This window comes from Syzygium oleosum, unplaced genomic scaffold (assembly GCF_021117445.2).
Source record: "Syzygium oleosum isolate NSW1041296 unplaced genomic scaffold, Sole_v2.1 Sole_v2.32, whole genome shotgun sequence".
Taxonomy (NCBI): domain Eukaryota; kingdom Viridiplantae; phylum Streptophyta; class Magnoliopsida; order Myrtales; family Myrtaceae; genus Syzygium; species Syzygium oleosum.
The window spans coordinates 1,248,574-1,262,107 of record NW_026607516.1 but is presented as its reverse complement, the minus strand read 5'-3'; the positions used below and the strand labels follow the sequence as shown (position 1 = coordinate 1,262,107).

Genomic DNA, 13,534 nt, shown 5'->3' with positions numbered 1-13,534 from the left:
CCTGATACAGTTCATAGGCTGGCTAGTTTCGGGCTATTCGGGCCTCGTATGGTTTAGGGACATTGCTTGTCGAGGATACTCAGGCCTGAACAGATTGACAATCGGGTTGTCTGGGCTGGATATAGTTTAGGTTGACTTGCGGGCTACTCGGGCCCGATATAGTTTAGGTTAGCTGGTTTCGGGCTATTTGGGACTGAACAGATTGCTATTCGGGCTATTCGGGCCTGCTATATTTGAGGCAGACTGATTGTCGGGCAATTCGGGCCTATATTTTCTGAACGGGCTATTGGGGCTGATTATAGTTAACGAAGATTGTTAATGGGGGTTAAATGGGCTAGAAGGCAGGCTATTCGGGCCCCATGATAATTAACGTGCGACTCGGGTCTAACATATAGTTTTGCAAGTTGTCAATATGGGCCAAGCGGGCTAAATGCTCAGGCTACTCGGGCTTAAGTTTTTTAAAGGGCTGTTCGGCGGCAAATTTGTAACTGAGCCCGTCCCAAAACAGGTTGGGCAGGGCCTCCGGACGAAAAAACTGGTTTGTGTTGTGTTGGCCTCCGGACGCAAGGGGTACTTTGATACAACTTTTGGGCCTATAAATTGCATAAAACCCATATCCAGCCCATCTAGGCCCAACCTTAACCTAGTCTCTATAAGCATCAGAGAACGGAGAACAGAGGCCAGATTAAGTGGTACAAAATGATAATTTTTTAGAAAATATTTTCCAAATCATTCATTTTCAACAAAACAAACGGACGCTTAAAGGTAAATCTTTCTTAAACCGAATCTAAACAAATTTACAGAATATAAAGATTCCACGCGCTATAAGATAGAAGTGGGTTTACATACAAGAAATAGGAGGGAAAAACACAGAAGGGGGTAACACTGTCCCCCAACTTAAATAAATACAGCTCGAAGCCAGAATTAATATTACAGATCCAAGAGGAACTCGCAAGGCTTGGAAGAGGTGAGAGAAACGGAGCAACTTGGAAAATGCCACACTTTCAATCGCCGTCTGAGAAGAGGCCAGATTCGACAAACTTCCGTGATACGCAAAACATCTGCACTCGTCGAGAAGACAGGACATATAAAACCTTTAGCTCAAGGATTCTCGTACCAGCGATTTTTTAAAGTGGGCAAGGGTTACGGGGGCAGCTCGAAAGAGAGCTACATCGAAGTACATCGCCCGGGAAAGTTGCCAGATGATTCAGGACTCCAGAACCTGTTATAACCTCGAGTGCTGTCTCCAAGGGCACCCTCCATCGAAAGCCTGCTCCAACACTTCCTCCATTCTCTTGACTAGTATTACCTGTTTAAATCGAGTTTATGCTTGCGAATAAGACTAAAAGTTAAATAAATGCATCAGCGATCTGACAACAGTTTATTTCAATCTATTCTTTTGTCTAGTGCAAAGAACAAGTAAAACATCTTGAGTAACGCCATGCGTTTGGGGAGTAGGTAGTAACAACTTTTAACAGGATACTCGAATCATGCATCTGGCTATAAAGTATTAGTTCAGCGAGGCGGTCCTAAATCAGTATGGTATAACTTCTCACTGATAAACTCATTCTGCAGATGCACCCCTACTGCTATAGTCAGAAACGTACGCACCTAAATCAGTTGAGTATAATTCTCAAAGCTTCTGTATATATTCACCAAAAGATGCAAGTACATCGGGATCCCAAAATAGACTATTGGGAAATATTAAGACAAAAAGCCCAAGCCAAATGAAGGTACCTCAAGATTGGCTAGCACAGCTGATGGTACTTCGACCAAGTCCTTCAAATTCCTCTCCGGCAGTATGACTCTCTTGACGCCATGGCGATGTGCCGCCAAAATCTGCAAGATAGAGAAGGGGCCTTTCTTAGTAAACACTAGTTCCGTGAACTCAGTCCCCTACGCATTGTGTCGCTTTTTCCATTAGATAAGAAAAGACCAACTAGTCCTAGAATGCTCATAAGAAAATCTCACAGCGAAAGAAATTGAACTGTAGCTCTACCCTGTACATTCTACTCCAAGTAAAAAATTAAAACCTAAAACTAGACAAATTGACATCTTACGTAACCAAAAACAACGTTTCCCAGCCCCCAGAATGTGCATGCAGACCAAAATTCCAAATCAGTCCATTATCACTATCATTATATACATGCATCAACAGATTATTATATTGATTTCGTGCAGCGATGGGGTGCTGTGCTTGCGCCATTTAATGCTTAACAGTGACAATTTACGCACTGACTAACCATATACATGCAATTCCTAGTACATATATAAACAAAATCTCAATCATAGTCCAAATTTAACCCTCAATAGTTTTAATAATAACAAGATAATAGTAATGGAGTTTTAAAAACTTTATCCTAACCCTCCAATAGTAGAATTTCCCCCTAATTTTGTTACCGCCTATATATTACAAATTGCCTTCATGCATCTTTTAGTCTTCATGATCGTTCAACGCACGCGTCTTCTGCTAGTTACAACCGGAAACTGTCGCTTTACAAAGAAATCCTCGTCCAAACTAAAATGACAACTTTCATACTGTATATATGAAACGATGAAGTTCGATGTAGTACAAGCAAACCAGAATCCAAACAATTAAAAAGGATTAACGGATCATTTTCTGGGAGATTACTCAATATCAGTCCAACAGACTACGCCGAACAGTTCTGGAATAACTTGGGCAAGCACTGGACTATTGAAACCCAAATCAGGGAACAGCAGCCGCTTTTTATGAACTATAACACATTCAGCACCATGTTTAAGATTTGACTGCCTCTAGCACATTTTTTCGACAGCATAAGAAAGAGATGACCTATTTACTTGGTAAAAATGAATGAAAGGCTACTCCAGCATTGCCACAGATATGTCAACAACATGCTTCTTATTAAATCCCTCATTTTTTGCTTGAGTGCCCCATACAACTGTAAGAAGCCATTATTAAGAAGAACCATCCTATGATACACAAATGCCGCATAACACAGAAATTCATGACCTAATGCACAATAGCTGTACGCTCTGTTTTTCAACAACACTAACTGAAATGATACTGAGAGGAAGACGAACCTTATCCTTAATGCCACCAACTGGTAACACGAGACCTCTCAAAGTCATCTCGCCGGTCATTGCTGTATCTGCTCTAACACTCTTCTGACTGAAAAGTGAAACCAATGCTGTTACAAGAGTAATACCAGCCGAGGGTCCATCTTTAGGAACTGCCCCAGCAGGAAAGTGTATATGAATGTCCCTCCCCTGAAGTAAATTAATTTCTTCTGTAATAGCTAACTTGAGATCAGCTGCCCTGGCTCTTACCTGCAAAAGCCATGGAAAAGAGTTGCTGTTCATGTGAATTCTCAATGGAACATATAAAACAAGTCTGGCTATCAAATATTTCTAGCCGGTTTCAATTCAATAGAATATATATACTCAGAATGGGCATAAAACATGAGAGGAAGTAATACAAACAAGCTGTTGAACGTATTGATAGTTAAGTACTAATTAAATTGGCCTGTACAAGATACAGATCTCAAATCACATATCTCTACGCAAGAATAACAATCTTAACACACTATAATGATATAAAATATATACAAATCTGACAAAGAACAAACAGAATAGACAATGATAAACCACCACATGGAATCCCCAATGGAGCAAACACTAAAAATCTCAACTTTTGTGGCTAATTATCAAAACATAACTTGTTCTTTATGACAAGATAATTTTAACTTCTAATTATAGAGGAAACAGAAAATTTTCATCCGCTGTGCATCTACTGAATAAATAATTACCCAAGTAAGTGCTATCTGTGCTGATTCCTTAATAACATCACCCAGTTGTCCAGTGAGATGTAGTTCACCCTTTCCCACCATTGCTGTGGCTTCAACAAATTGAACTTCTCCACCAAAATTGGTCCAAACAAGACCAACAGACACACCAGGAGTTGCAACGCGTTCTGCGGCTTCCGTATCATCGAACCGTGGAGGCTGCATTTTGCACAAGTACAGACTTTAGAGCAATCAATAGATCTATGGTAACTGAACTTGCTCCTGAAAAACAAAACTATGCACAAAGAGATCAACAATAAAAACCACCTATTACCATAAGCTTCAGAATTGAAAGAATCATCACACATTTTTAGCTTTTCGATCATTGCAAAGGCTAATGGCACATTATATTTTGTAGAAGCTACCATATCTGGTGCAACGGTAAAGTTATCACCATGTTACCTGGAGGTCACTGGTTCGAGTTGTGGAAGCAGAATCTTGCAAAAATTGCTAGGAAAGGCTACATATATTAGACCCAAAGTGGCCCAACCCTTCCCCAGACCTCATGCATAGCGGAGGCATTGTGCACCGGGCTGTGCTTTCTAATTATATCTGCTCATTTGTTCACAACAGTTTCCACTTGAAGTCATGCCCAATGGACCCTTCTAACATCTAACCTAATGAGCATGACACGAGTGTACGTGTTTTCCTTGATTCTCGGTATATATATATACATACACACACACACTGTCGCATGTTCATGAAGTTTGAGTGTGCTGTATGCGTGGGACTAGAGCAATCATCAGTAGATAAGCTCTTGATAGAACATATATGCAAAGATAAAGCAATTTCCTTCCATAAAAACATTTATCCAGACAATCTCACAAGAACGAAACCACCACACTGTGCAAAATTAGTTATAAACTATCAGTTGACTTATAAACATTTTGAATGCTCTCGAAATAGCAACATTTTGCAGAGTGCAACAGTGAAGCGGAGTTTTAGCAGTTTTTATATCACAAGGCACATTAGGAACTCGGAGATTATATGGCAGGAAATTACCCCAAGTACTTTTTCCAGCATTGGCTCATCTACTACCAAAGGTGAGGCAATGTGAAATGCACCAGCTATTTCATGGTTGTTTTCACTCATTGGTATGACTTCCATTTCCACTTCACCTCCACCAGCAAGTCTATTTTCCACCAATGGTGAAGCCAGCCGGTGCATGTCCTGGTTTAATGGAACAACTTGTTCTTGCTCCGCAACTTTCACAGCTGCTGCCCGAGCCAGGGCAGCCAAGTTTCTCTCAAGACTCCTGACGCCAGCCTCTCTAGTGTATCTCTGAATGATAAGTGTCACCATAGCCTGCCAGATAACAAGGAAAACAATATGTACACATTCATCAAATACATCGAAAAGAATCGAACATGTAAATAGGGCAAACACACTACAGAATACACAAACAAACAAATGCACTTTTGTCAAGTTTTCTATCCTTAGTTTCTTTACCCCTTCAATGGGATCCACTAGGACAGTTCCCTCTCAATCCGCTTATGTTCTTCAGCAGATCATTAAGCACTTTTCACTACAACGTCTTTACTCCTTTTACTCATCTCTCTTCCGATGTATAAAATACAGCCTAGATACTAGCTGCTGTTATAAGTCCAAATGTAATTGCATTTCAATTTTTCCAGAACTAATTATATAATCAAGAGAAGCAACAGTAAGTGCTGTGATTTGAGGATCTTACTCAACAAACAGTCACTGCTGTATTTAAAGAACTAATTAAATGTTCACAAGAATCACCAGTAATTCATATGACAATTTTACGTAAATGACTCTTATTCAATGAGCTTAGCTTTGAATCCAGAATATCAAATTTCTTGCCTATGTAGGTCTAAAATTTCTGAATTCTTCACACGCAGGTTCTCCATCAAGGAAAGCCAAGATCCATTTGCACAGTGTACTGTCCCAGAAAAGGGCACACCAGTCATCATCACTAGATACGATTTGAAAAATATAGACAACAAATCCCCATTATCATTCTACAGTATTCCAAAGCAACATGGGATATCATCAAATGCCCATCCTTGTCTAAACCTAGCCAAAGGTCTTCTCTTACAACTACCCTAAATAACTTAACGCAGGAAAACTGCTATAGTTGAAGTGCAGAAATATCACGATAACCCCCTCTTTTCTGAAAACAGTAAAGTAAATAAAGTGAGGCATTGGATTGAAATCAAGAGATGAAGATACGCATCTGTCTTTCAAGAGAACCTGTGAAACTCGTAAAAAAATATATAGATCATCAAACTCTAAAAGCATCTCGATTCCATTTCAATGGTAGGCTGCAGGCCAGATTGAGTACCTCGGGAATTTGAAGGAATTCAGAGCTCAATCCATGCTGATCAAGAACTCGAGGAATCAAATGTTGCATGGCTATTCTCAGCTTCTCTTCAGGAGTATATCCTGGAAGCTCAATAACTTCCATCCTATCAAGGAGTGGTGGAGGTATTGGCTGCAGTCTATTAGCGGTTGCTACGAACATCACCTTTGATAGGTCAAACGGCACATTCAAATAGCTGGGATCAACTAAGGAAAAACTGATACAATGCATAAAAAGTTCATGCAACTGAATGACACGCAGGCCATGGTTCAAACACCCTGAAAGTATCAATAATTTCAGCTCAATATAATCTGATATGATGAAAGATTCATATCAGAAGTTAAAAACCTTGTGCAGGATCAAGTCCACAAAATTATGTTCTGAAGTTCTCTAGTTATCCAACATAGAAGAAGGCAAAAGGAAATTGATATGGAAACACCAAGACCATTGGAAGAGCATAGATTTAGTTAAAGAAGCTAACTAACATATCATGCCACTATGACATTGCAATTACCACTAGGCAAATGAGATTGAAAGATACTGCTAGCGCAGAACAAAACTAAGTCTATGTATTGTACTCTGCAGCAGTAATGACAGCGGGGAAGAACCCGTGGATAAAGCCACTTATAGAATACAGCTCCAAGATGAATCAAATAACTTAAGTGCAGCACCAATAATGCACAACTAGAGAACACTTATCCAACATAATGCTCATTGAAAAAAGAAAAGAACAATGGAGGATACTGATCGTTGAAAGTTTTGTTCTGTTCAGGATCAAGAACTTCCAAGAGAGCCGAAGCTGGATCACCGCGAACGTCAGACCCAGTCTTGTCAATCTCATCCAACAACATGACTGGATTACAAACTGCTACCCTCTAAAAGCCAAACAAAGAAAAAAATTATTCATAGCTTCAAAGCCAAAGCACGTGCAAGCATTGCCAACCAGGCTCATTATCCAGATCACAAGGTAAGAATAGTCAAAGATATCAGAACCAATGCCAAAGGTGATATGAGAGGAAATCTTTCAAGACAACCAACCAACAAGCTGTCCAAAGGCATTTTGACGAGCCATGGTTGATCAACTCATACTCAAACAAACAGTGGGATTGGGAAAGAAGCAAATTAACTCGCCATTATGACTGTGATCCAGTTCTTTTATGCAAAAGAGACACTTCAAGCTAGAGATGACATTCAGCAACAGAAAACTGAGAGCAAGAAAGTATGAAGACACCAAACACTTGGAGCAAATCAGCATAACTGCCATGACATGATTTATCAGAGAATAGTCACTACTACCACAAGAAAGTAAAAGCAATAAATCTTCCTCACATTACTATAATTAAGGTGTACTCCGGCATTTAAGTAAAGTTCAACGACTAACTATGGACTTCTAACCTAGAGAGTCATGTCTGGAACCAATTCTGTATAATACTAATGTTAGTCCGATAAAATCAAAAAGTTAAAGGTACAAATGCATCTCATTGTTGAAATAGAGCAAATCAAAACTTCCCTAAAAGCCAACAAGATATGTTAAGTTTCAACTAAAGTCCTTCCCTCGCTTGAGAGACATTAAAAGCAGCTTACCTATGGATAGGTTGTAAAGGGGAGAGAGAAAAGTAGGGAATTTGTATGAGCAGATGGTAGACACAGTGAATAGATATCTGATTATCAAGGACCTTCTCTAGATGGTTGGATGATTACAAGCACAACTGCAGATCAATAAAGAATGGGCTGACAGCACAATCCTGGATCTAGGCATCTATGGACAAGAAAAGTCCCTACCAATTTTTGGGCATGAAGGAAAGAAACAGGAGATTGGAATGGCATAGAGACTCAATCTGTAAAGACAGCTATCTCTTGGCGGCATATAAGGAACAAAAACCATTATTATTTTTAATTGCATAGTCATGCGATGCAAGAACCGATTATCTCTTGCGCTGATTAAAATACAAAACTCCATTCCATCTAATACCATGTCGACGGAAGGCCTGAATCCCCATGATGAAACTTGACGTCTCTTAAATTTAATTTACTAAGTCTACCAAACTCATCACAATGATATAACATATCTTTGCATTGTTCTACACAAAACCAACAAAGGGAAGTCTCTACCTTCAATCCATCAATCAGACGCCCAGGCATGCTACCGATGTACGTCCGCCGATGCCCTCTAATATCAGCCTCGTCCTTTACACCACCAAGAGAAATTCGAATAAATTTTCTTCCCAGAGCGGCAGCAATGGATGAAACCAAAGAAGTTTTTCCAACACCAGGTGGACCAACAAAGCACAATATTGGCCCTCTCGCATCTGGCTTAAGCTGCATTGAAGAGAATCATAATTGAAAAGTCTAATTTCAAGCAGATAAAACTAGTTTGTGCAGTCAAGTAATAAGTCAACCTTGCGAACAGCCAGATATTCAATAATCCGCTGCTTGACCTTGACCAGGCCATAATGGTCAGTATCCAGACGCTCTTTTGCAGCTTTCAAATCGAATTCATGTTCTTCAGTGGCCTTTTGCCAGGGAAGATCTGCAAGAAGCTCCAGGTAAACACGAGAGCTGTTGTATCCAGGTTGCTGTGGTTGCATTTTTTTAAGTCTCCTGGAATTTAACAAAAGTAACCAAAACATTTCAGCTTCCAACTGTTCGTGGATTTTAAAGGATTGAATCAGCAACCTGAAGATGCCAGACAATTGGCTTCTCAGTCCTAATATGGTACAAGTTCACAAGGAAAAGAGAAGGGATTAAACTCTGACCCTAATAAGGAAGCACATTAACTTCAAAGTTATCATGAAAGCCTTGACTAAGTCCGAGAAGTGTTCAAAATAAGCCTTATGATAGATAGGAGAAGCAAGTAGCACAGAGAAAAACTTCCATCTTGTATGTTATGCCTGTCCAAAGAAAAATACTAGCCATAGCCAGATGATGGCAAGCACACATTTTCATCATCAACATCCGTTCATAAGTTATAAGAGCATTTAAAGTCTCAATAATTGACCCATACCTCAACTCTCTTTGTGCATGCTTCCAAATATTGGAAGGCATCCCAGCACTTTGCATTTTACTTTCTAAAGCAGCTAAATCATCCTCATCATCATCATTGTCACCAAGTTCCTCCTTGATTGCCCTCATCTGTAAACACATCACATAGAGAGAACAGTTGCTGAATCAAACTGCTGTAATATGAATATTATGGATCCCTTGAATAAGAGTGTACAGACATCTATACCACGAAACAAAAGAGGATCATTGAATACAAGACTCGCCACATCAAGTATGTTAGTCAAAAATTAAATTATTTTTTAACAACTTTATAGAATCCTCCATTTCAGTTTCCTTGTTATCAACAATTAATTCAAAAGACACTACTTATCCATGGCTTACTCATCTAAATTGAGTTTGCACATAGATGACTCTCTCTCTCTCTCTCTCTCTCTCTCTCTCTCTCTCTCTCTCTCTCTCTCTCTCTCTCTCTCTCTCTCTCTCTCTATATATATATATATATATATATATATATATATATATATATATATATATACACACTTGATATCATTGTTAATTGCTTCCATCAGAAAAGAATACTTGACTCAATGTTTCTAACTGGGCCAAGAAGGTCGATACCAATACTAACAAAACATCCATTTAAAATTTCAGTAACACAATTATCCAAGTTTACATTGATTGCTTCATCTTGAGCAAATTACATGACAATTCAAACACAAGGCATTCAATAAACATATTTTTCTGTTTATATGTTGCTCTATTAAACAAAAAATAATTAGCATCTAGCGCTTTTCATTTGTTAGTTTCATTTTATCTCCAACTTTGCTTTTGCTAATTCTAATTGTACTATTGGAATTTCCAGTTTTGTTTGGCCAGGATAATCTCTGATGTATGCCCAACCAATGAAGTATAAGATTGACAGCAAAAAATGGAAATATAGTTGAGCCAAGGTTAAAGGAAAAGATTGGAGCTGATTTAAGGATTGATGAAATTACCTGTTGACGTAAAAGAAATTCCTTCTGGGATTTTGATAACTGTCCCTCAACCTTTTGTGTGATCTTCTCTGCCACACGTATTGACTGTTGCATGAGCATACCAATGCATCATCTATCAAGACAAGAGAATGCATGCACAAGCAACAAAAATAATCAAAACAATACCTGCAAGTGCCTATCGACTAACTCTGTAGCTTTTGACAGGCGTACTTTCAGATCAACTGAATCCAACATGCACAACTGTTCTTCGAAACTTATTTCGAAGCTAGCAACAAATATATCGGCTAATTTGTGTATCGGAACTGTCTCCAATAGAACTTTTGTTCTTCCACCTGCTTTTTGTTTCTGGAGGCACAAACGAGAATCGAAGCATGATTATCATGCACCAAGGCTACAACCAAATGCCTACATCATGTCTAATGATGAAAAGCATAATGCATTTGAAACCAAGCTCTAGAAGCATGCAGGACAACAGCATGCATATACTAGGCTTTAAGAGGTTGTAAACAGATTCTCTAGTTGGATCAAATGGCACTCAAGGAAGCAAGAAAGCCCCTGGGCATATCGAGTTGCCCCTTATCTCTCATCTTCCTATTGTCAGGTCACAGCTTACTTATTTATACTTTATTTTGACTTGCAAGAACTCAGTCTGTGAATTTAGTGCCAATCTGAGTCACGACTACTACGAACCATGCATGCATCAAGGACCCACGTGGTACTTCAAAAGGCTTATAATGCATGCACAGGTCTCTTTGTTAAAATGTTCACTTACAACATGCGACATAACTTTATAAACCAATATCCTTTGCATTTCTATATTAACAAAATTAAAAAGGGAGTGGATCAACTACGCTAATCGAATGTAAGTAATAAAATCCATGACCTATTAAAAACACAATTATACGAGGACAAACGTTGCTCAATAACGCAAATTAAAAACAAAGAAAGCACAATTTCATGATTTGCTCCTCAAGTTCCAAAGGAACTCTATCGTGTATTTACCTGCTCTAGTATAGAAATAAGCTCCATTGCGGTGGCTTTGAAACGGCGAGATAATGTTATAAAATCTGGATCTTGCTCCACATGTTCCATCTCTAATATATAGAAGACATATACAATACTTAGCATATTGATGGAGAACACCAAGCACATTAGCAGAACTCAAGTCAATTTGACTTGACAATTCCCTCAATTATGGTCTGGTTCAATTTCAGTTCAGGAAAGTGACAATCTGAGATCTCTCTTCTATTTTACATAACATTGCATATAAATCGCCTGTAATGAAGTGCGTGATAGAAAAATCACCAGCTTTTGTCATCTCCAAAGGTGTTATCCTTGCAATGTAATATGTTCCTCTAGTGCCCAGCTCTTGAACACTAAATCTGCAGAGACCCTCAAGGACAACCGTATATGTGACCCTGCCGCTTGGTTTCTCCACTCCTCTTGACAAATGTAGAGCCCGAGCAGCAACTCCTCTTATTTTGGAATCACAGATAAGCATAAAGATCTCACCAAGTGAACAATTTATATAAGGGAAGGAAACACAGAATCAACTCATATTTTAAATTCCAAAAAGCATAAAAGGGCACTGAAACTTCGACGAGTTATTATGGGAACTGCATGGTAAGTGTACCTGGCATGCCAATGAATAACTTCTTGTGGGTTTTTCCCATTTAACTTGGGAGAATCTGTGGGACCAGCTTGAGTTTTAGAGCTACGTTCAGTAGAATCAGCTCCCACACCTGAAGGACATGAAGGTTCACTTTCCTAAAACCATAAAATCAATAACAGCAGTGGTAGACACTAATTGCAGCAAAATGGAAGCAAAATGAGCACCCTGAGATATCACAGGGCTAACAGATGGCGTATCTTCAGCATCGCGCACAGGCAGAATGCCAATCAAACCCTTCTCCTCCTTCTGCCATAATTCCTGCTCCACCAGCTTCACACTGCAAAACCAACGAATGTTCACTTGCTTCATAACCATAAAATCACTTCATGATTAACTGTGAACATTCAATCAGCACCAAAGTTGATGGCATAGAAATGTCAATTGCTCAAACAAAAGGAACTGTCCTGCGCTTCGATTTTCACCCCAAAAAGAATATGCCTTTCATGGGCCATTTGATGTTGGTTTCATTCAATCGAGAAAGAGAAAGAGAACTGTCTCGAACTCTCAGCTCTACAGGGTCTGACTTCAAGATTACCAAACAACTAACGCGGAACACATTTTTTAAGTCCATAATGCACAATTTCTGCGACAAACTAGTAGTAATCCAATAAAATTTATGTGTAGCCACGTGGACAGTTTTACTCTGGTTTTCACGCTTCAGACGGTGGGCTTCCAGAGTATATGTAAAGTCCCTGATTATCAGCTCAGCAAAATATCATAGTTTCCGATTTCAATATACCAAACACATAACACAAAAGCCATTCTTAATCTCCATCCTTTCCAGCACAAAAAAAAGACAGTAGAAACTCGCACATAAAGCGACGGTGTAAGTAAATTATTTCAAAATAATTGAAACAAAAACTCAGGGATAGAGAGACTGTGAGAATCTCGAACGTGAAGAACCGATGAGACGGGAGGGAAAACAAGTTGATGTTGATCACACAAACAGAAGGCGCTTTGAGCCGACTCTGTTTTTCACGCCCGAGAGCAAATGTCACGCCACGGGAATACGTTCCGAGCCTACAATTCTCAGCTCAACAAGCTATCGCGTCGAGCTGCGATCGATGATCCCAAGTCACTCGAGGCCACTGTTCCGGCCGATCCCGAAATCGCGAAATTCCAGGTTAAAGACATCATCGCCGCCGTTCGTCCACCGCATCAAAGGAAGCAGATAAACCCCACCGCAGTCGCAATCGAAGCGATCGGCACGACGAGCGAGAAGGCATCGGGGCGGAGGAAGAGAGATTTGGCGGCGAGCGGGAGCGATACCTGCTCGGGGAGGTGCATCGAATGCGGATGATGGCGCCGGGCAGGAGGACTTTGTTCCGGAACGGGAGGATCGCGAGCCGGCTCGGGAGCTCCACCGATTCCGCCATGCTCGGAGGCGCGCGAGGCTCCGGCCGCCGTAACGGAATCCAACCGCCGCGAGAGCGAGAGGGAGAAGAGAGAGAGTAACGAGGAGGGGAGGGAGGGAGGGAGGGAGGGGGCGCTCTGGCGGTTGGTGGTGCGAGGAGGAGAACAATCAAGGGCCGTGTGCGATGGCTCTCTCTCTCTCTTCGTTGTTCCCTGCCGCTATTATTATAATTTTTTTTCGTTTTTTTCTTTTGTGATTTTTATTTTCCTTTTTAGTCTCGCACGTGATTTTTATTTTAAAATTAATCGAGGATGCGAAGCCACCTCTTCTTTACATCTTCTCCTTCTTATTCTTGCACTA

The 13,534-nt window shown here is 40.0% G+C and overlaps 1 protein-coding gene across 1 annotated transcript; it reads right to left on the bottom strand.

Annotated features, from left to right (window-relative positions):
* Positions 1 to 796: 796 nt before the first annotated feature.
* On the bottom strand, positions 797 to 13,291 carry LOC115685391 (lon protease homolog 2, peroxisomal). The gene is made up of 17 exons (XM_030610458.2): positions 13,090 to 13,291; positions 11,985 to 12,097; positions 11,782 to 11,890; positions 11,454 to 11,623; positions 11,151 to 11,242; positions 10,314 to 10,493; positions 10,149 to 10,232; positions 9,155 to 9,282; positions 8,550 to 8,751; positions 8,263 to 8,469; positions 6,895 to 7,025; positions 6,133 to 6,346; positions 4,827 to 5,129; positions 3,789 to 3,983; positions 3,064 to 3,309; positions 1,738 to 1,839; positions 797 to 1,309 (listed from the first exon to the last, which is right to left on the bottom strand). The coding sequence occupies exons 1-17, from the start codon at positions 13,194 to 13,196 to the stop codon at positions 1,226 to 1,228; spliced, it is 2,667 nt and encodes an 888-aa protein (XP_030466318.1). The 5' UTR covers positions 13,197 to 13,291; the 3' UTR covers positions 797 to 1,225.
* Positions 13,292 to 13,534: the final 243 nt, after the last annotated feature.

Bases quoted from the DNA above. Each gene is read 5' to 3' on its own strand.
- LOC115685391 (XM_030610458.2), bottom strand. From the start codon at position 13,196: ATGGCGGAATCGGTGGAGCTCCCGAGCCGGCTCGCGATCCTCCCGTTC. The intron at 12,098-13,089 runs GTATCGCTCCCG...TTGGTTTTGCAG, and splicing joins CGATGCACCTCCCCGAGCAG to TGTGAAGCTGGTGGAGCAGG. The intron at 10,233-10,313 runs GTATTGTTTTGA...CTCATGCAACAG, and splicing joins TAGTCGATAGGCACTTGCAG to TCAATACGTGTGGCAGAGAA.